Source organism: Leptonychotes weddellii, chromosome 9 (assembly GCF_054177405.1).
Source record: "Leptonychotes weddellii isolate Sample4059 chromosome 9, ASM5417740v2, whole genome shotgun sequence".
Classification (NCBI taxonomy): Eukaryota; Metazoa; Chordata; class Mammalia; order Carnivora; family Phocidae; genus Leptonychotes; species Leptonychotes weddellii.
The window spans coordinates 103,111,290-103,134,980 of record NC_138377.1 but is presented as its reverse complement, the minus strand read 5'-3'; the positions used below and the strand labels follow the sequence as shown (position 1 = coordinate 103,134,980).

Sequence of the window (23,691 nt, the reverse complement as noted above, 5' to 3'; positions counted from 1 at the left end):
CTCAGATCTGTACCTCTGAAACAAATAATGCAATATATGTTAAGAAAAAAAAAAGAAGAAGAAGGTAGCGGGAGGGGAAGAATGAAGCGGGGGAAATCGGAGGGGTAGACGAACCATGAGAGACGATGGACTCTGAAAAACAAACTGAGGGTTCTAGAGGGGAGGGGGGTGGGAGGATGGGTTAGCCTGGTGATGGGTACTGAGGAGGGCACATTCTGCATGGAGCACTGGGTGTTATGCACAAACAATGAATCATGGAACACTTCATCTAGAAGTAATGATGTAATGTATGGGGATTAACATAAGAATAAAAAAAAAAAAAAAAGATGGAGCACTGGCTTTCCACAATCCATATGGCTGTACATATCAGCCAGTTATCAGCACTGTCTTTTCCTACTACATCGAGTTGGCCAGACCCTCCAGGACAGTATATCAGTGTTTCAGTATTAAATACAATGTTTGTTGCAGGTTTTTGGTAACCACCCTTTATTAGGCTCTTGTTCTTAAAACTAAATCATTAAAATTGTTAAAAATTAGAAGTATTGAATTTTATTTATGCCTTTTGTTTCTACTGATACTGTTTTTCTCCTTTAATTTTTTAAAATAGTGATTTATGTTAATTTATTTTTAGATGTTACAGTATCCTTTCATTCCTGTAATAAATATTACTTGATTATAATGCTACTAAATTTTAATTCTCACAACTGAAAGAGATATGTAATCCTATCAATATTTTTCAAAGGGGAAAAGGGAAGTTTCCTACAAAGGTTAATAATCTAGCTAAGTTTACAGAGTTACTACAAGGCTGATCTGGAATTTGAATTCAGGCCCATAACTACAAACCCTGTGGTCTTTTTTTTTTTTTTTAAAGATTTTATTTATTTATTTGACAGAGAGACACAGCAAGGGAGGAAACACAAGCAGGGGGGAGTGGGAGAGGGAGACACAGGCTTCCTGTGGAGCAGGGAGCCCGATGTGGGGCTCGATCCCAGCACCCCGGGATCATGACCTGAGTCGAAGGCAGATGCCCAACGACTGAGCCACCCAGGCGCCCCCAAACCCTGTGGTCTTAATGACTGCGTTATATTGTATCAACATCTGCTGACTGCCTACTGACTGCAGGAATTTAACATGTATTATTTAATTTAATAGCCACACAGTCCTTTGGGGTGTGTCAATATCACACATTTTACAATAAGGTAACTAAAGCCCAGAGAGATTAATTTTTCCAGGGTCACACAAAGAGGTAGGAACAGTTGGTGGGGTATGGGCTAGATGGGTGTTGGGTAATAAGGAGGGCCCTTGTGATAAGCACTGGGTATTGCATCTAAGTGATGAATCACTGAATTCTACTTGTGAAAACAATATTGCACTGTATGTTAACTGACTAGAATTAAAAAAAAAAAAAAAAAGAGGTAGGAGGTTCTGGGTCCATGCTTTTAACACTGCTTTCAGCTGCTTCCTGAAACACTTTCCCACTTATGGTCCAATTTTGACCCACAGCACACACAACTTTCAACAATCCTGTTTCTTCATAGTTCCTGGGAATGGAATAGAGCACAAGTTGGATGATTTAATTTATTCTAAGGCAGTTATTCCAACAGTCCATTTAGGAATCTCTAATGTCAGAAAAACTGAATTTCCAGGTATGTGGTGGGCGGGGGGTATACCTAGTAACAGCAAGAAATAAGTTAAGGTTTCATGAGTATTTTATTTGAAAAAAATTTTTTGCATCTTTTTTCATGATATCTTCTATGTTTATGTTAAGCAGAAAATAATGTTTTATATTATACGCCATGGAGAAGGAAAAGAATTTTCTATCTGTCTTACTTGGTATATAAGGTATACTGAGCTGAATTGAAGACAGCTAGCATCAAGGTCCTTATATGGGCAATTTTTCATTTTTTACTGTCACTATTTCCGAGAACCTAGATTTATATAAATGTGGTTAAAAACAGTAAGTGTTTACTCATGCATCAGGCAATCAATCACTAAGGTGAGCCCAAGATAGAATATTGCCAGAGAGGTAGCATGATGGAATACTGTCAGGTTGTTATGGGCAGAAACTTCAATAATCACAACTCCTTACTGAGAAGTGAAATCACTCATGGCATATGCTGGGTTGAACAGGTTCTCTTTTTAAGTGCTTATTTTAATGCTAGTTAGTTAATATACAGTGTCAGATTAGTTTCAGGTGTACAATTTAGTGATTCAGTGACCCCATACATTGCCCAGTGCTCATCACAAGTGCATTCCTTAATCTCCATCACTTATTTAACCAAACTCCCCACACCCTGCCCTTCTGGTAACCATCAGTTTGTTCTCTATAACTAAGAGTGTTTCTTGGTTTGTCTCTCTCTTCTCCCCCTTTGTTCATTTGTTTCATTTCTTAAATTCCACATATGAGTGAAATCATATCATATTTGTCTTTAACTTATTTCACTTAGCATTATACTTTCTAGCTCCACCCATGTTGTTGCAAATGGTAAGACTGCATTCTTTTTATGGCTGAATAATATTCCATTATCTATCTATCTATCTCACACTTCTTTATCTTCTTATCCATCAATTGATGGACATTTGGGCTGCTTCCATATCTTGCCTATTGTAAATAATGCTGCTATAAACATAGGGGTGAATGTATCCCTCTGAATTAGTTTTCTTGTATTCTTTGGGTAAATATTCCAGTAGTGCAATTGCTGGGTCCTAGGGTAGTACTATTTTTAACTTTCTGAGGAACCTCCATACTGTTTTCCACAGTGACTGCATTCCCACCAACAGTGCATGAGTGTTTTTCTACACATCCCCACCAACACCTGTTGTTTCTTGCTTTGCTGATGTTAGCCATTCTGACAGGTGTGAGGTGATATCTCATTGTGTATTTGATTTGCATTTCCTTGACAATGGGTGATGATGAACATCTTTTCATGTGTCTGTTGGCCATCTGGATGTCTTCTTTGGAGAACTGTCTGTCCATGTCTTCTGTCATTTTTAATTGGATTATTTGGTTTGGGAGCTGTTAAGTTGTATCAGTTATTTTTTTCCTTTTTTTAAAAATTAGAATTCAATTAGCCAAGGTATAGTACATCATTAGTTTTTGATATAATCTTCAATGATTCATTAGTTGAATATAACACCCAGTGCTCATCATATCACGTGCCCTCTTTAATTCCCATCACCCAGTTACCCCATCCCCCTACCCAATTCCCTTTCCGCAACCCTAAGTTTGTTTCCCAGAGTCCAGAGTCTCATATGGTTTGTCTCCCTCTCTGATTTCCTCCCATTCAGTTTTCCCTCCCTTCCCCTATTGTCCTCTGCACTATTCCTTATGTTCCACATATGAGTGAAACCATATGATAATTGTCTTTCTCTGATTGGCTTATTTCACTTAGCATAATACCCTCCAATTCCATCCATGTTGATATAAATGGTAGATATTCATCGTTCCTGATGGCTGAGTAATATTCCATTGTATATATGGACCACATCTTCTTTATCCATTCATCTGTTGAAGGACATCTTGGCTCCTTCCACAGTTTGGCTATTGTGGACATTGCTGCTATGAACATTGGGGTGCAGGTGCCCCCTCTTTTCACTACATCTGTATCTTTGGGGTAAATACCCAGTAGTGCAATTGCTGGGTCATAGGGTAGCTCTATTTTCAACTTTCTGAGGAACCTCCATATTGTTTTCCAGAGTGCCTGCACCAGGTGCATTCCCACGAACAGTGTAGAAGGGTTCCCCTTTCTCCACATCCTCACCAACATCTATTGTTCCCTGTCTTGTTAATTTCATCCATTCTGACTGGGGTAAGATGGTATCTCATCGTGGTTTTGATTTATATATTTTAGATACTAACCATTTATCAAATATGTCATTTGCAAATATCTTCTCCCATTCTGTAGACTGTCTTTTAGGTTTGTTTCCTTCATTGTGTAGAAGCTTTTTATTTTGATATAGTCCCAATAGTTTATTTTTGCTTTTGTTTCCCTTGCCTCAGGAGACATCTAGAAAAAAGGTGCTACAGCCAATGTCAAAGAGCTTACTGCCTGTGCTCTCTTCTAAGATTTTTATGGTTTCAGGTCTCACATTTAGGTTTTTAATCCTTTTTCAATTTATTTTTGTGTACGGTGTAAGAAAGTTGTCCAGTTTTAGTCTTTTGCATGTTGCTCTCCAGGTCTTCAACACCGTTTGTTGAAGAGACTCTTTTTTTCCCATTAGATATTCTTTCCTGCTTTGTGGAAGATTAATTGACCATATAACTGTGGGTTTATTTCTGGGTCTTCTATTCTGTTCCATTGACCTAGGTGTCTATTTTTGTGTGAACAGGTGCTCTTCTACACTATTATCTATTTACTTATTTACTTTTAATTGTAACAGAGATATACTCAACAAGTAACTTTATTAGTGAAAAACTTTAACAATCTATTTTTAATTTTATCAATAGTATTATCATTTTAGCAAATACATTAAGATTACATAATCATGGTCCTACTTCCAGCTCTCAAATATCATGTTCACAACACTTCTTGCTTAATGTAACTGACATACCTTGTTGAAAACTTCTTTATCAACTACTTTACCACAAAGTATTTTATAAATTACCTTTCTTCAAAAGATAGTATTAAAATAGTCTTTTGCATAGGTATGGATAAAAACTTGAGTATAAAAGTTTTTAATCATTTTTTTGCCTCCAATGTTTGAATAAAACTGACACTCTAGGGAAGTATACTTTTTTATCAAATGGCTTTGAGTATCTTCCTTTAGCAATATTCTAAGGAAAAGTGTTTAATCACAGTAGATAAGCATTCACCTAGCCAGATGAATAGTGAGTTTGGTCATCATGCTTAGCTCTCATGAGGCATACCATTATCTCCTTACTTCTAAGAGGAAAAAACAACCACCAAAAAAAAAGATTTTGCTGGGATTTAGTTAAAAAGTCAGCTTTGGTCTAATTTTCTGCAGTTCTAGTCAAAGAACCAAATAATAATTTTCCAAATGAGGACCTGCACTATGCTCAGTCAGCAAAGAGAGAACTCAATCTTTTTAAAAACTAAATCCTCCATATGTGATACTTTTCTAAGTAGAAGACAACATACTGTTTTCCAAGATTTGCAACATGGCTTGATATAAAACAGGTTGATCCACACACAACTAGATAACTATTTCCCCAAATCCTGATGTAACAGACATTATTATTATTTTTTTTTATTTTTAAAGATTTTATTTATTTATTTTTAGAGAGAGTGTGTGCACATGTGTGAATGGGGAAAGGGGAAGAAGGAGAGAAGCTGACTCTCCACTGAGCAGGGAGCCTGATGTAGGGCTCAGTCTCACCTGAGACCATGACCTGAGCCGAAATCAAGAGTCTGACATTTAACCAACTGAGCCATCCAGGTGCCCCATTACAGACATTATTTTAATATCTTTCCATCCTCTTACATATTTTATTTTGATAATGTGGTTTAAAATGATACTAGAAGGACTACTTCATTCAAAAATGGCAAGTAAGGCAATGAAGATAAGCCCTCCCAGTGAAATCAAAAAAAGGTAACATTTAAAAATATCCTTAAATGAATTAAAATTACCAGAGAGAGAACTTTAAGTCAAAATCCAGGAGGAGGTGAAAACCAAGAGACAGAAGCATAGCCCTCAAAGCTGCTTTTGCTAATCTATGAGAAACATTTACAGAATGATACAAGGTAAACCATTCCAAGCAAGACTCTTAAAAATTTCATCCTTATGATAAGCATGAAATTGAAACTGGCCAATCAACCTACTTGTGGCCTATGTTCAGGACACCGTTGTGGCCTTGGGAACCTTAGAATTTGAACTTGGATTAAGATGGTTCCAGAAATACTGGTACTCTTATCACCTAACAAAAGTAAATGAAAATATTTCCAGATGAAGGCACCATTATATTAGGTCTCAAATTATTCTTAAAAATTGTTCAAATACAATAACCCCAAAACAAATGTAAATAACTTTAAAAGACTGAGATTATACAATTTATCTTCTCTGACCACAACAGGAGGAAATCTAGAAAATTCACATATATGTGGAAATTAAACAATACGTTCTTGTACAACCAATGGGTGAAATAAGAAATCACAAGGGCACCTCAGACCTGTTGGAATGGCTAAAATCAAAAAGACAAGAAACAAGTGCTGGTGAGGATGTGGAGAAAAAAACCCCTAGCACCCTGTTGGTTGGAATACAAACTGATGCAGCTACTGTGGAAAACTACATGGAGGTTCTTCAAAAAATTAAAAACAGATTACTGTATGACCTAGTAATTGCACTAGTGGGTCTTTACCCAAAGAATATGTAAACACTAATTCAAGAAGATCTATGCACCCCTGTGTTTACTACAGCATTATTTACAATATCCAAATTATGGAAACACTCCAAGTATCCATCAATAGATGAATGGATAAAGAAGATGAGGTTAAATACACAAAATGGAATATTATTCAGCCATAAAAAAGAATGAAATCTAGCAATTTGCAACAACATGAATGGATGTAGAGGGTATAATGCTAACTGAAATAAGTAAAAGAAAGAAAATACCGTATGGTTTTTTTTATTTCTGTAGAATTTAAGAAACAAGGGAACAAAAAAAAGTAGAAACAAACCAAAAAACAGACTCTGAAGTTAGTGAACAAACTGATGGTTAAAAGAAGAGAGGTAAGTACAGGATGGGTGAAACAAATGAAGGAGATTAAGAGTACACTATATTGTACATCTGAAACTAATGTAACACTATATGTTAATTACCCTGGAATTAAAATTAAATAATTGCCAAAAAGAAAAAAGAAATCACAAGAGAAATTAGAAAATACTTTGAAATAAATGAAGATGAAAACACAAATATACAAAACTTATGGGATTCAGTGAAAGCAGTGCTCATAGGGAAATTTATTTTCCTTAAAAAAAAAACCCCAAAAACCAAAGACCTCAAATCAATAATTTTATGCTTTAAGGAGCTAGGAAAAGAAGAGTAAACCACAGCCAAACCATACTCTTTTGCCAACCTAAAACTAAAGGAAATAAAGAAAATTAGAGTGGAGATAAATAAAAATAAAAATAGAAAAATAGAGAAAAATCAATGAAGCCAAAAGTTGGTTTTTGAAAATATCAACAAAATTAACAATACAATGTTACAATATCCTTAAAATAATAAAAAGGATTATTAAGAGTTTACTATGGTCAACATGTACTAGGATATATGCCAACAAGTTAGATAACCTAGATGAAATGGACAAATTCCTAGAAACATGTAAACTACTAAAACTGACTTAAAAAGACATAGAAAATCAGAATAGATCTGTAACAAGTAGAGTTTGAATCAGTAATCCTAAACCTCCCAGCAAAGAAAAATCCAGGACCAAACGGCTTCACTGGTGAATTCTACCAAACATTTAAAGAATTAACACCAATCCTTCTCAAACTCTTCCGAAAAATAGAAGTAGAGGGAATATTACCTAATTCATTCCATTAGGGCACTATCATCCAGATACCTAAGCTAGACAAAAACATCACTAGAAAACTGCAGACTAGTATCCCCTGAATATAGATGCAAAAGTTAACAATTACAAGTAGTACTCAATGAAAAATTAAGGGGTTAAAAAGGAAACATCATAAGAAAGAAATTGGAAAAACAATAGACAATGTAAACATACACTCAAAGACATAAAATACTGAGATTATCAGAGATAGACTATTGACATAATTATATTTTCTGTGTATAAATAAAAGGTAAGTTTGAAAACATATGTAAAGAACAAGAAATTTTAAGAAAGGACATAGCAGATTTGAAAAGTAGGCTTTCTAAACAGAGAAAATAAAATACTGTGATTAAAATTAAGAAATTAATGGACGGTTTTAAGAGCATATCAGAGACAACTGGAGACAATAAAGTACAAGAACAGAGAAACTAGGAAAAACAACTGTATTTATAAACCTTTGACTATGATAGAGGAGATACTAAAGAACAGTAGGGAAAACTGGTCTTTTCAATAAATGGTGCTCAAGAAATTCAGCATCCAGCTGGGAAAAAGAAATGAAATTAAACCTCTGCCTCACAATAAATAGAAAAATTAATTCCAAGGGGATAACAAACTAAAAGAAAAAACTATAAAACTTCAAGATGAATATATAGAAAAAGATCTTCTTGACTCTGGAGTAGAAAAATAGTTTGTGAAGAGCAAAAACTATTAATCGTAAAATATTGATAAATTTGTCTATATTAAAATTAAGAACTTCTGTTCATCAAAGGAGCCAAAAGAGAGTAAAAAGACAGCTGAATAATAGGAGTAAATACCTTTAATACATTTGAACAAACTAGAGCTGTTGTCCAGAGCATACAAAGAATTCCTACAAATTAGGAGAAAATTGGGCAAAAGATTTGAACATGCAAGTCAAAAGAGAAGAAATTCAAATGGCCAATAAATATGAATAGGTGCCTAAATCTATCTGATAACAGAGATGCACATTAAAACTATACAACTTAATACCCACAAGATTAGTAAACATTAAAAAGTCTGGTAATGCCAAGTGTTAGAAAAGAAAGGAGCAACAGGACTTTTATACTCTCCTGGTAGTAATGTGAATGGGAAAACAAGTTAGCATTATCAAGAAAATTTAAAGATATACATACCTCATGACCCAGGAATTCCACTCCCTAGAGAAATACTTGCACATGAGTATCAGGATACATGTTTAGAAGCATACTTTTTCATAAAAACAACCAAGTGCCCATCAATGGCAGAATGAAGAAGTTATCATTGTAGTAAGTGGTAAAACAACACAGTATAGAGCAATGAAAAAAAACCTCTATAACATAAATTCCTAAATACATAATCTTGATAGAGGCAAGACACCAAATTACAGACAGTAGCATTCCATTCCATTAAGTTTAAAACCAGACATGTATAAACTAACATATATTATTTACGGACATACTCTTAGGGGATAAAACGATAAAAGTAAAATAAAGTCAAAGTAATAGTTTATCCAAATATTAAGAGAAAGGTATGAATGGCAAAATAAACATGGGTGGCCAGAGGGCTCTGGGATGCTAGCAATGTTCTATTTTTCAATTAATCACTGGGATTTTTGCTGTTATAATTATTCATTATTCTGTGCAAGTGTTAATTTATATAATCATAATAGAAAATACCACAAATTGTGTAGAAAATGTTCCTATAAACTAGCACTGTCAATATTCATCAAGTTTTTATTTTTATTTTTTAAAGATTTTATTTATTTATTTGACAGAGAGAGACACAGTGAGAGAGGGAACACAGGCAGGGGGAATGGGAGAGGGAGAAGCAGGTTTCCTGCGGAGCAGGGAGCCCGATGCGGGGCTCCATCCCAGGACCCTGGAATCATGACCTGAGCCAAAGGCAGACGCTTAACGACTGAGCCACCCGGGCACCCCTCATCAAGTTTTTATAACAAATTTATTTGCTTTTAAGAGAATCCTTTTCAGGGGCACCTGGGTGGCTCAGCTGGTTGAGCATCCGACTCTTGGTTTTGGTTCAGGTCATGATCTCAGGGTTGTGGGATCAAGCCCCACGTCAGGCTCCATGCTCAGCGGGGAGTCTGCTTGAGATTCTTTCTCCCTCTCCCTTTGTGCCTCCCCCTGCTCACTCACTCTCCCTCAAATAAATAAATCTTTTAAAAAAATAAAATAAAAAAAAGAGTCCTTTTTATAAAGAAGCCATAATAAGTGATTTCAGATGAGATGACTAAAACAGTGTGTTTTTATAAAGGCAAGCCTCACCATCTGAAAAATAATATAAGCTATTTTGAAGTCATTACCTAATTGTTTTGTTTTACTGAGATATAGTTAACATATAATAAAATGCACATATTTAGGTGTCCAGTTTGATGAATTTTGGCAACTGCATACATCTATGTAACAACCATCTAAAACAAAATACATAAACACTCCTTCCTTTATGTTCTTTGTTTCTTTTTTGAAAATACAAACCATGTATAGATTAAACCTTTGTCAGATTCTTGAAGTAACAATGAATTCCATTTTTCTTACACTCATCTTCTAATACACACTAGCTGAAGAAGGTATAAGAAACATTTTCATTTTACTTTGGACTACAGGATATATTTGTCACCTTCTGACAAAATATCGGTGTCCTATAAGCTGTTTACATTTATTTATCAACTGTCATGAATACATAAATAGAGAACATAATAACATGAGAGGATCAAAATCAGAGTTTTCTATGATGGAATTCTTCAACTGCAGAATTCCAGCTGAAAACAAGAGAAGCAAAACCAAATGAAACCATGAAATTTGGAAGACAGGCAGTGTCTAGCCAGACCTGAACACAATTTTCTGAATACAATTAGATTGAAAAAGCTCTCAGGGATGACTGGTTTATCTCCTCTGAGTCTAGGCACGTGTTAAATAGCCACAAACCTCAGTTGGCAAAAAAGCAGAAAAAAAAGGGCAGGGTTGGGAAGAGCTTGTACCTTTCTACCTTCCACAGTTATCTGTTGGTGGAATTTTGCAAGATAAATTTCAAAAACACCGAAACATGGCAGGGTTTACTAAAGGTATCAAAAAGTCAAAGATTTGACATCTCTCAATTCAGTTCAAATTATGATTGCTGTCAGCTACGTGGTTTGCTTATTCAGCTTCAAGAGAATCACAGCTGAATCTCTACGTTTGGCAGGATTAAAAAAAAAGTCAGAAAACGCAACTGGAAAAACTCCATGTCCAATCCATCTGCTTAAACTGTTTACTTATACTAACAGCATACAAATGTCTCATGTTACTGATAAACCACAGAAAGCTTCTGGGATGCTGTTACTATCCAAATTCAAATGTAATGTTCATCATCACAGAATAATGAGAAAAGTCAATGAAAATACAAATCATGCTCACTTGGGTCAAATTTAATAAAATGGCACAAACAAGGAAAATGCCTTTGCATATATAAGAATGTTTTAGAAACTCTTATTTGAAATAATTAAACATTTCTGCAACAAAAGGGTCTTTGGAGTAATTTCTTTTAACTTGAATTTTAAATGTAATTTCATTGTGAAACATACATACAGAAAAGTGAGAAAAATGAGAAAACATATAAGTACAATTTGAAGAATAATTATAATTTGAGTATTGTATATAATTGCCATCTGGTCAAGAAAAAGAAGACTAGAAGCACTCAAGAAGCCACCTACATAAATCTTCCTGATCACATCTCCCTCCCAACTCTCTGAATAATCATATCCTGATTTTTATGAGAAATATTTTCTGTCTTCTTTATAGTTTTCCCTTCTATGTGTATATTCCAAAACAATATAGGTACTTTTGTCTATTCTTAGACTTTATATAACTGGAAATGTAACAGTGTCTGTCTGTATGTACATGTTTGTATATATACACATGTACACATGTACATATATTCATACATATATTTTTTTTGGTGACTTGTTTTGCCCACTAAACATTCTGAGATACATCCATGTTGTCACCCATAGCTGTAGTTCATTTTTATTGTTGAATAATATTCCATTATACAAACATACCATAATTTATATATTTAGCTGTTGATGGATAATTGGGCTTTTTTCCATATATGGTAATTATAAAAATGCCACTGAACATTTGTATATACGTCTCCTGGTACATATATGAATTGCTGTCTTAGGGTATAGACCTACAAGGAAAATATGATGTGTATGCTTGTAACTTTAGTCCATAATAACAAACTCCTTTTTAAAATGGTAGTACCAACTTATATCATCACAGTGTATGAGAATTCCATTGCTCTAGATCTTTGCCAATAGCTGGTATTTTCAGTCTTTAATTTTTGCCATTCTGATAAGTGAATCATAGCATCACACTGAGTTTTTCGTTTGGAATTATCTGATTACTAAAGAGATTGATACTCTTTGCATTTATTTATTGGCTATTTAGATTTCTTCTTTTGGAATGCCTATTACCCTTACCTTACTGGCTATTTATTTCTTTTTCTTATTAACTTGTAAGAATTCCTTATATACTCCAGATTCCACTTCTTCATGAGCTATACATATAAAGATCTTCTTCCATTCTATTGTCTTTTTACTGTTTTTCTGGTAACTTTTGATGCATAAAATTTCTGATTTTTAATTCAAATTTATCAGTTCCCTATATAGCTAATTTCTCTTGTGTCCTTTTCTTGTCTTGGCAAAATCCCGAAGTGAAGAAGATATTCTTTGTTATCTCCTAAAAGTTTGTTTTTACTTTTCACATTTAGGTCCTTTTGAACTTAACTTTTTGATTATCATGATGTAAGGTGGGGTCAAGTTTTATTTAAAAAAAAAAAAGAATATTCAATCATTATAGCATCATTTACAAAAGGGACCATACTTTCCCCAATGCTTTATAGTGCTTCCTTTTTCTATATATACATAACTGCCTCACATCGTGCATTAAGCATACTATATATGAATTTAATTAATTATGTTACATTCTTTTCTGCCATCTTTGTTCCAACAACACATTATCTTAACTACTGCAACTTTATAATAAGTTTTGATACCTGGTAGAGCAAATCCTCCCCTATTATTGTTTTTCAACAGTGTTTTGGCCATTATTGGTTCTTTGAAATTCTGTATTTTAACTTTAGAATCTGCATTTCAATTTCAAGAAAATAAAGTTTCAATTGCAAAATATAAAGAATTTTAATTGTGAATGCATACTGAATCTACAAATCAATTTGTGATGAAAAGATATATTACTATAGTGAGGGTTCCAATCCATGAACATGATTTGTTTACTCCTAGATACTTAGTATTTTGATGATGATATAAATAAAATTGATTTTTATATACTATTCTTGTATCCTAGTAGACTTGTTAAACTTACTAGTTTATGATATTAGCTACACTTTTATTTTAGATACAATCTGTGAGATTAAGGAAATTGCATTTTATTCCTTGTTTACAATCATGAATTGATTTGATACTGAACTTACCAAAGGCTTCGGCTGGATCTTTTGCGATGATCACGTATTTTTCTCTTTTCTTATATTAATATGATAAGCTCTGATTTTCCAATATTAAACCAAACTTGAATATCTTGAATAAATCCAATTTTGTTGTGATATACTATTCTTTTTATACATTGCAAGATTTTGTTTGCAAAAATTTGTTTAGGAATTTTGAATCTAAGTTCATGAATGAGATTGGCTTGTAATTTGATTTCTCCAGTTTCATGATAATGTCTGTAGATGTAGATTTCTTTTTATTTTCACTGTTTGGGCTTCACTGGGCTTCTTGAATCTCTGGGTTGATTTATAAGTTTTAGAAAGTTCTAAATGATAATCATTTCAGGTAACTGTTTTTGCCCTGTTCTCTCCTCTCCTCGTGGATAATTATACGTAAATTAAACACTTCACTATATTTGATATGCCTCTTCTAATCTTTTCTGTATTTTTCATATATTCTCTCCATGTTTTAGTCTGGATTCCTTCTTAGGGCTTAGAATTTACTTATTTTCTCTTCAGTGGGTTTATTTTGCTGTTATGTGATGTATAGTTTTCTTAATTTTGATTACCAAAATGTTCAGTTCTTAAATTTCTATTTTCTTTCAAATGTGCTATATTTTTTAAAAAATAATTAATACTTATATCCTTGAACATAGTAAGCACAGCCCCTATTGGTCCGTTTCTACTGATTTTTATCCATGTTATCTTGCCCCTTTATATGTTTAATTACCTTTCTCTGTCAGACATTGTATTTGAAACTTATTTTGCTGAAGTAATTTGAGACTTAGGTTGATATTATCTTCCTTCAGAGTAGATTTCCCATTTGCTTCTAATAGGCACCTGGAGGTATTAGCAATCCAAGATCATTTTACTTTTTTTTTCAGCAACTGTGATTTTTTTTTTTTTTTTCAGCCACCCAGATGATCTGAGGTTGAGCTGTGGTCTGTGCAATGACTGGCATACTTCCAATCTACCCTCTCACCTAGTGCAGCCCTTTAAGATCTCAACCCAAAACATGGGGGTTTTGCCACAGTCCCTACCATTGATAGTCCTAGACTACAACATTTTTAATCCACAAGTTCTGCAACAATGTCAAAAATATTACTCAGCTTCTCATCCACTTCTTTTGGATCACCAATTGTACCCAGCCCCAAAATGCCATGTGTCCAAATCTCAGCCCAGTAATTCTTCACTACTTTGTTAGCAATTCAGTTCCAGTTTATATTTTGTCTAGCTTTATTAATTGGCATCAGTAGGAGAACTGCTCTGATTTACCTACTCTGTCCATAACTGTAGATATTTTCAAGCCTTTTATTTCCTTAGAAGATAAGAAACATAGTTTTATGATCTGTAACTGGTATTTACAAAAAAGCCTTGCAATTCTAGTTTCTGCTTGCTATTACTCATAATGATTTATTTACTTTTGCACCCCCTTTTTTGGACTGTGGCTATTTGTTCTTGTAAAATTATTTGACAGAAATTATCTGAGGCCTAGGATAAAGGTATCTGAGGACTTGCATTTCCTTCTGCCAGTTCCTAGGGATACCACTAATCAATCTGGGATTACTTTAAATTCAATTCCCCATTTGAAATGATACAGGTGATGTGAATTTGGGCTGCAAGTCTACTCCAGGGCTGGATTATAGTTATAACTTCTGCACTATGCCAAGGCACTTTCTTTGCAGTCTCTGAGAATGAGGTAAGAGGGTTCATGATTGTATCACAGAATAGGTTATGGTTGTCTTACCTTTGTAAACATAAAACCTATTAGATGTCATAACTTAGGCAGCCCTTAATCTTTTACTTTTGTTCCCCATCCCATGAGGCTTGCAAATCATAACTCACATTTGCAAGCCTGGCAAATGCTCTTGGGGGATTCAGTTATAACTGAATACAACTTCCTAAATTCTTGGTTTTTCTTTGGCCTGATAATTCTTCAATTTCTTCTTAGCAATTTGATGCTTTTAAGAAAGTTACTTTAAATTTTTCCCAGTATTTTTATATGTTTTTGATGGTAGAGTGGGTGCAAGTTCCCTAGGCTGCCATATTTCCTACAGAATTGGGTGGAGTTTGTTAAAAACTGTAACATATGCAACACAGCTTACAGACTCTTTATTTCTAAACAGAATCTGAGAACCCAAAAAGTCAGAAGGGACCTGACACAAATGGTAAGTACTACAATAGGCATGTTTCCTCAGTTTCCCGATCTCTTTCATTACAAGAGTGTTTTGGTGCATCACAAAGTTTAACCTGTTAGCTCTAAAGTAGTTCTCAGAACTTTAGAAAAAGTATCTAAGGAAAACTATCAAAGCACTAACAGAAAACATCAGTGTGTTGAGATCTCAATTAAGAGGGTAAAGACCTCAAGACTGATCTCTCACCATTCCTTAGGGAGTGCTTGCCCAAGTTCCACCAGGCCCACCCTTGTCACTTCTAGGCTGTCTTCAAATCCTTCACTGGGTACTTGGCTTTGGTGCTAATGATTTTGTTACTTCAGGCAGTTTTCCAAACAAAAATGAATGGTTATTTACAATTTCTAGACTGAAATCATAAATATCAGCTGAATTCTGAAATGTCAGTATAACTCTATGAACAGAATTCCACATAAAGTGAGTCTGTCTTGGCTAGGTAAAAGGGATTTTCGTTATAAAAATAGCAAAAGGATCTTACTGTAGGTAAGTTTAGACTCTCAGGTGGTCCTGCAGTGTATACTCTGAGGACAGCTTTACAGCAAGGTTTCTGACACAGACCATTTAGACTGGAGCCAGACTACATTTTTCTCCCCAAAATTATAAGGAATCAGTGGTATTCCAGTAAATTGCCCCTTTGTGAATGAAATAACTTTACTTAAGATTTTCATACTGAATACCTTTCTTATACAGATTTTACCTTTTCCTCAAAAATTCTGTGATTACTTCAATCTAAAACAATATTCATGAGATAAGGTGCACATAGTGGTATCTTCAAGTAAATCCTTTTTAGTTCAAACACAAAATACCCTTTATAAAAATAATCAGTATGTGCTAATTTTAAAATAGAGATTTTTCCAAGGTATATCAAACCTCCAAACATTTCCATCTAGCACATGTCTGACAATTACCAGTTTCTGAACTCTCTGACACTCTGAAAGGGATGTGTTATCCAGAAGAACTGACTCTTTGTGGCTCTGCCACAATGCCTCAGTGAATATGCTGCTCTCAGTTCCTACAGAGGATTGCACTGTCTGACGCCAAAATGCAGCTGAACACTATCTTGTGAAGCTGGTCATTCATATGCCTGAGAACCCAGTAATTCCACCCCTGAGGCATATGCCCTAGACAAGAGCAATGATTCTCAAAGTATGATCCTTGGGCCAGCAGCATCAGTGTAACCTGTGAAATACAAATTCTTAGGACCCACTACAGACCTACTGAATCAGAAACCCAAGGTGGGGTGTACTTTAACAAGTCCTAAGTGATTCTGATGTAGACTAAAGTCTGTGGAGAAATTTGTTCATATGCTCTGATACAAGAATGTTTGAGCAAAATCGCTCACTTTCTTTTCTCTTTCACACACACAAACCCATACACATTCAACCCTGAATGAATTCAATCCTGGAAAACAATGTCTGTGTCAGGAAAATGGATTAAAAAACTGTGTTATTAACACAATGAAGTACTCCCTCACAACAGAGAAAATAAGTGAAAAACAGCTACACTTATAAGCCTAAATAAAACTTAGAATCATAATTTTGATTGAAAAAATCATAGACATCTACAGTATGATATTTTATATAAGTCAAATACAAGCAAAACTAAATAATATATTACTTAATACATTTATAAATGTGATAAAGAAATAAAGCTATTAAAAAAACAAATAAAAGATATCCCTTTAATACTGTATAGTATTTCCTTCAATGGGAGCAGGGATGGGAATGGGGGTGGAAGGATCACACTGGGAACCACAGATGTGCTGGGAACAGTCTAGTTTTTAAGTTGGGTGGTGAATTCACAGCTATTCATTATATTTAGGTTATTTTTATCACTACATTATTTTGTGTATCTCAAATATTATAAATTTAAACCCAGAAAACAAAAAACAAAAAAATGCAGATAATAAACAAAGATGTCATTACATCAGATAGAAAAATTAGAAACCAACTAAGTGATATAAATTGCATAAACTGTGATATGTTCATTTGGTTACAAGGAATTTTTAAAGACATGAGAAAATATTTATGATAAAATCAGCCGGATAAAGTGGGAAGTGTACAATAAAAAGATAAGAAAATATAATAAAATGTCAACAGTGGGTATTACAGGGAGTTTATTTCTTTTTTGTATATTTAAAATTTTCTATACTGAATAATAAATACTTTAAAAATCATTAAAAATTTTTTAACTATCACAAGAACATTTAATGACTCTAAGTCATTAAAAAAACTGCCAAATTTTCTGTTGGAAACAGTAAGGAAATTGGCGCTTTGTGGAAATCTGGTTGTGATTCATGAGTTCTATAATTCAAAGTTTTACATTTTCTGCCATAAAATTGTACACCTTTATTACTGTGATTCCATTTAAAATAATTTTGTTTTGTTTGTGTGGCAAAAAATATGACTGATCCAAAGATCATATATTTGCTATTGAGGATTTCAATTAAAATGACTGAAAACAACATCAGTTTAATTAAGAATGAAAGGAAAAAACATTGATCAGTGGTTGACCAGCTTCTGGAAACACAGAAGAAATGCATAAATGAGAGTCAGTCAGCCTTATGGTCCTATGTCCTGTCATAGTGAGAAAGAACCACAAATATAAAGGCCAAGCAAGGCAAGAGATTAGTTACATACCTTTTTTTCCAATATTCTAGCGATCTCGCCTAGGGTCCGATCTAAAGCAGAAACTTTATTGTTTGCCCATGGGCCACTGTCTTGTACTTGTAGTTGTTTTAGAAGATCTTTAGCTAATCGCTGAAGCCTTCAATACAAAATGAAAGGGAAGAATGACTTTAATGAATTAGACCATAATATTTCATTTTCCTAAACATTTTGAAACAAAAGTTACTTTCATGATTGTATTAGAAACTGCTTCACAGAGCAGCTTTGAGGAGCAACAAACAAACCACTCTTCAGGCTGAGACTACTTTATATTCATGAATACCAACCTAGTTCTCATGGCACAAAATAGAATTAAGAGGACAGTACTGGCCATCCACAGGATTAGCTAGAACAACAGCTACCATCAGTTTCTGTGTGACATTTAAACTAGAATAAAATTGCAGATGGGGAGAAGGTGAGACTATAATGGCAGAGAAAATGAGTATAAGAAACTCAACAGGTTTTCATATTTTGATTTTAAGTCTTCACGGTAGGCTTGGATATTATGTTGTAAGCCCTGTAAACTCTCAAAACGTCAAACTCCCCATGTTTCAGTTTACAAGCCATTTGGGGATTGCCTGCCACTGATGATGTCATTTACTTAGCAGAGCAATTATTTGCTTTTCACCAGGAAATAACACACATTACTTAGACTGTGGGATTCTTTCGTGAGTGAAGTGTAATATTTCTTTGTAGCCCTTCCTTCTTCTGTTTCATGTACCTCATTCTGAGCAATCCTCTCCTCTCCACTTATTTGCTTAAGTAGCCCACCAACAGATATTCACCAGACACATTCCCAGATCTCTCCAATTCTCCCCTATACATCACTCCCGTTGTCTCACTTCCATTTTAACCCATGATAGATTCTGTAGGCCATCATTATAGTCACTTTCTGGTAAATATGAAATATTCCCTTTCTGTTGTTCTGTTTGTCACTCCTACTAGCCAAACCCCAGCAGTGGTAATAGTCACTAATGTTTAACTCTTTCTGTAGGCCAGCACCATTCTCAGTGTCTTGATGTATTAATTTATTTTAGCTGGATAATCTCTGATCTTGGTATGACTACACATTCAGGATCTTACTGAATCCATCTAGTCTGCTCACTCTCCCACTCTCCACAAAGACTTGCTCCATACATTATCCATTCTCTTCAAAACCCCATCATTTCCTTTCTTCCTCTTGCTTTCAAAAGAAGATCTTACACTTCAGAATGAAAGTGGAACTACTGGAACAAGAAAATTCTCACTTTCTGCCACAAACTCTACAAACCTATCGTATTTCACCCATATTCTCCTTTGCTTCTCCTGTTACAATCAAGGAAGACTGATTCCTCCCTTGTAGGGCTAATCCTGCCACACAGACTCTGTACATGAAGTCTTTCTGGATCAAAATCACCCTCTTCTTCTTCCCCTTCAGTGTCTTTGCAAATACTCTTCATTCATTCCTTCTGAAATGTTTCCCTCAACTCCACATTATCTAGAAAATTTCTACTTACCCTGAGTTTTCAGCTCAAACATTACTTTTTCTGATTTGACTAGTCTTTCAAATTGCTCCTCACAAGTCTTCCCCATGCAGAGGTTTGCAACAGAATTTTCTGCAATGATGGGAATGTTCTATTATCTGTAGTGTCTGCTATGGTGGCTGCTAGCCAACTGTGGCTATTACACACCTGAAGTACAGTTAGTGTGACTGAGGAGCTGAATTTTAAGTTGCATTTATTTATTTACTTATTTATTTATGAGGGAGTGTGCAAGCGGGGGAGAGGGGTGAAGGGCAGAGAGAGAATCTTAAGCAGGCTTCCTGCTCAGCGCAGAGCCCCTAGCGGGGCTTGATCTCACAACCCTGAGATCATTACCTGAGCCAAAATCAAGAGTCAGATGCTTAACTGAATGAGCCACCCAGGCGCCCCTTATGTTACATTTAATCTTAATAATTTAAATAGCCACATGTGGCTAGAAGCTATTATATTGAACAGTACAGAAGCACAGTCTTAACTTTATGAAAGAGGGCTCCTGTCTACCCGTTCACTGCCTTATCCACAGCACCTAATATGCTACCCCTAACATAAGTGCACTCAACAGATATTTAATGATGAATGGACTAAGAACTAATTTCTTCTTCACTTTAATCTTAATAATATCCATAACTTCATAGGTTACAAAATACATTAATGTACATGATCTTATGTAATCCTACGAAAACAATGTCCACTAGTATTATTCCCATTTGAAAAATGAAGAAACTAAGGCTCAGACAAATCCAATGACTTTCCCAAGGTCTCACGATTGGTAAAAGTTACAACAAGGACTCAATTTGATACTCAAATCTCAAGCTTTTGTCTCCAAACAATATTAATCAATTCAAATAAGGACATTTTATTCACAAATAAATACTTTTTCCTTTCAGAGCTTTTGAAGATCGGAAGTAATTAATGTAATGTACCTAACACCTTTTGAAGATTGGAAGTAATTAATGTAATGTACCTAACACCATTCAGGAGTAAAGTAGACATTCAATAAATGACCAACTATTATTACTATTCATTGACAGAAGGTCTCAATCTAACAAAAGGAAAAAGGGAATATAAAAAACACAAAAGTAGAATAAGAACAACATACTTCTTTTCCCTTTCAATCAAATATGGGCTAGAGTCCCATCCGATTAAAGTTACTGACCTTATCATGTTGAAGAATATTGGCAGCGAACTTTATCATGTGATAGATAAGTAGCCACTTCAGCTTTTGGCTGAATAAAGCCTGCACACCATGTAACTAAATATCCAGCCATAGCCATGGATGCATATGAATCTAGCAGTATTCTTACCAAGAATGGTCACATTCCACTGAAAACCAGGGGTACTTAGGGAGGCACAAGGACCATTTTAATTCACAGAATACAAGAGGCTTGTATTTCACCCTGAGGTAAATCAAATCTGGGATTGATATGAACCAAGGAAGAATGCCAAATCAAGGGGATGCTTTGGTAACATGAGATAAACCTCCATTTCATTCCCTGCCTCCACAAAAGTACCACAAATAATATAGCCCCCCTCAAGAAAAAAGCATCAGATTTTGATTCATACAATGAATACTTATAGACTGTCAGGACTTAGGCCCTGAAAATTATATTTTCCCTACAGGGGAAGAAAAGAAGCTGTTTGGAGGGTGCAGTTTTTAACAGAGGAATTGTTATTTGAGTTACTTCTGGCAGAAAAATTTTCTAGCATGAAAAGAAAAAGTAGAGGCTTTGTAACTCCTAGCCTAGAACATGAGAATTATCTGTCAGATAAAAAGCTTTGTGGAGAATGCTGTAAGGTCAAATACTTCTCAAAACTTAAACAAATTCCCACAACAACTCTAACTTCAACTATGTCACTGGTAAATGTGAAATGTAAATATATTTCTGTAAGGAGCCCTAATCTGTATCACAGTCAAGTTTTGGGTGGTTCATTAGGATCACTGGGATGATTTGTAAAAATGTAAGGAGACTGGGTCCACTTTAGTAAATGCTGCTGTTTAGTATGATGGACAGGAAGACATAAACACATTAACATTTTTTTCTTTCACTTCCTCTATTTGAAAGGTATATAGTCTAAACTCAGGGCAATTGGTTCCCCTTCTATTTTTAAATAATATGTTCAAGCCTTTATTTCAAAAGATAAGAGCTTAATCAAAAACTAATGATGTATGGGTTGGCCTGGTGGTGGGTATTGAGGAGGGCACATTCTGCATGGAGCACTGGGTGTTATACACAAACAATGAATCATGGAACACTTCATCTAGAACTAATGATGTAATGTATGGGGATTAACATAAGAATTAAAAAAAAAACTTTTAAAAACAAACAAAAAAATAAATAAAATAAAATAAAATAAACAAAACAAAACAAAAAACAAAAAAAAAACTAATGATGTATTGTATGGTGACTAACATAACATAATAAAATTTAAAAAAAAAAGAGCTTAAGAAATCCCTATATAAGATGAAAAAATCCATGTACATACATTGCCTCCTACATTGGACACCTTTCATTTTTGCCTGCCAGCATCCCTTCTCATAGAAAAAGAAACCATCTTTCCCTTTTAAGGAACTACCTTGCCTTCACATTATATGGGTGTACTTGATGTGCTCAGTGCTATCAGGATGTTGCTATTCCCAGGCCCTCACTCTCAGTGGAAAGAGCTAGGAAATGTGTGTATATTATTTTATAAATAAATATAAAAAATATATATCTCATATATATCCCTACACATTTACATCTATATTTCTATTTCTATATATTGGAAAATACAATTAAAACTAATACCTATAATTCTAATTCGCTAGAGGGTCTTTCTACTTTCCCTGGATATTTTTAACTCTTCTCCAACAGTGAGCAATCTGCCTTTCATCATTCTTAATATATTTATGTATTTGACCAATACCCTACATGTAACATATCACCCATCTTTGTTTCTTTCTTTTTTTTTTTAAGATTTTATTTATTTATTTGAGAGAGAGAGAACGAGCAGGGGGAAGGATCACAGGGAGAAGCAGACTCCCTGCTAAGCAGGGAGCCTGCCATGGGGCTCGATCCCAGGACCCCAGGATCATGACCTGAGCTAAAGGCAGACGCTTAACTGACTGAGGCACCCAGGCGCCCCCCCATCTTTGTTTCTATATGCATGCTATTATGTCCCTGCTTGGGCTCTGACTCCCCAGTCTGGGCTGTTTTGCTTTCTAACCCTGCTTGGGTTTCAACAGCCTTTGTCAGGCTTCCCTCTTCACTTGGGCTCTGACAGATTGTGCCAGGATGCCCTTCCATAGAGGTGCCTCCTCATTCTGTCTGACTCACCACACCAGGACATGGTGCCCATCTTCCACAGAAGCTCTCTTCTCTCTACTTGGGCTCTGAGCCTCCACATCTGGCCACCCCTCTTATCTCTGCATGAATGTCCACCTCAGTCAACTCAGATTCTGCCATCCCTTACTGCACCACTGCTACCTCCAGCCATCTTGCTGGTGCAGATGGCTCTTGGGTTCTCCCATCTAACAACTTCAGGATTAAATTTTTCTGGAAAAGGGAGGGGTAATTGGAGGAAGAGAGAAAGAATCATTTTCACTTATTAGCTAGAATAATTTAATAAGGAGACACTTCATCTACTATCGGGTTACCAAGTTCAATCAGTTATAATAATTTTCCTTTTGGAAGCTCAAATTGTCCTATCTTTGTCCAGTAAAAAACTCTTAAATTGGTTACTGATTCCTTTGGAAAAACACTAGCAGTCTTTGAGAGCTTTCTTGCCATCTCGTTTGACAGGGCATTTGGGTCTAGAATTAGGCATTTTTCTAAGACGTTCTTGCTTCTTTTAGTGAGAAGTGATATTTCAAGTCCCAAATCAATGAGCTCACTGTTGATCACTGTTTCTAGGCCTCTTCAGTGGACAAAGCTAGGAAATAAATGTGGGTATACACACATTCATATATATATATAACATGTATAGATATGCATGTACACACACACACAAACATATACATAACACTTTCTGAAAGATAAAATACCTCATAAATTCATATAATTCAAATTCAGTCCTGCAGGAGTGTTACCTGATCTGCTCTATATCACATCTATCTCCTTTCTTACAAACTGAGGATTCAGCTTCTCAGGAACATGGGATAAAAGAATTTTAGTTTCCTCGAAATCCTGCCATTTGCAACAACGTGGATGGAACTAGAGGGTATTATGCTAAGAGAAATAAGTCAATCAGAGAAAGACAAGTATCATATGACCTCACTGATATGAGGAATTCTTAATCTCAGGAAACAAACTGAGGGTTGCTGGAGTGGTAG

At 34.9% G+C, this 23,691-nt stretch overlaps 1 protein-coding gene across 9 annotated transcripts in view; it reads right to left on the bottom strand.

Annotated features, from left to right (window-relative positions):
- Positions 1-23,691, bottom strand: part of SCAPER (S-phase cyclin A associated protein in the ER) — a 422,618-nt gene that overhangs the window by 182,662 nt on the left and 216,265 nt on the right. For all 9 annotated transcript variants that reach the window (XM_081829597.1, XM_081829604.1, XM_081829605.1 and 6 more), the window contains one exon: positions 17,836-17,962. In XM_081829597.1, the coding sequence (XP_081685723.1) occupies positions 17,836-17,962 (127 nt within the window). The remainder of the gene's footprint in view (positions 1-17,835; positions 17,963-23,691) is intronic.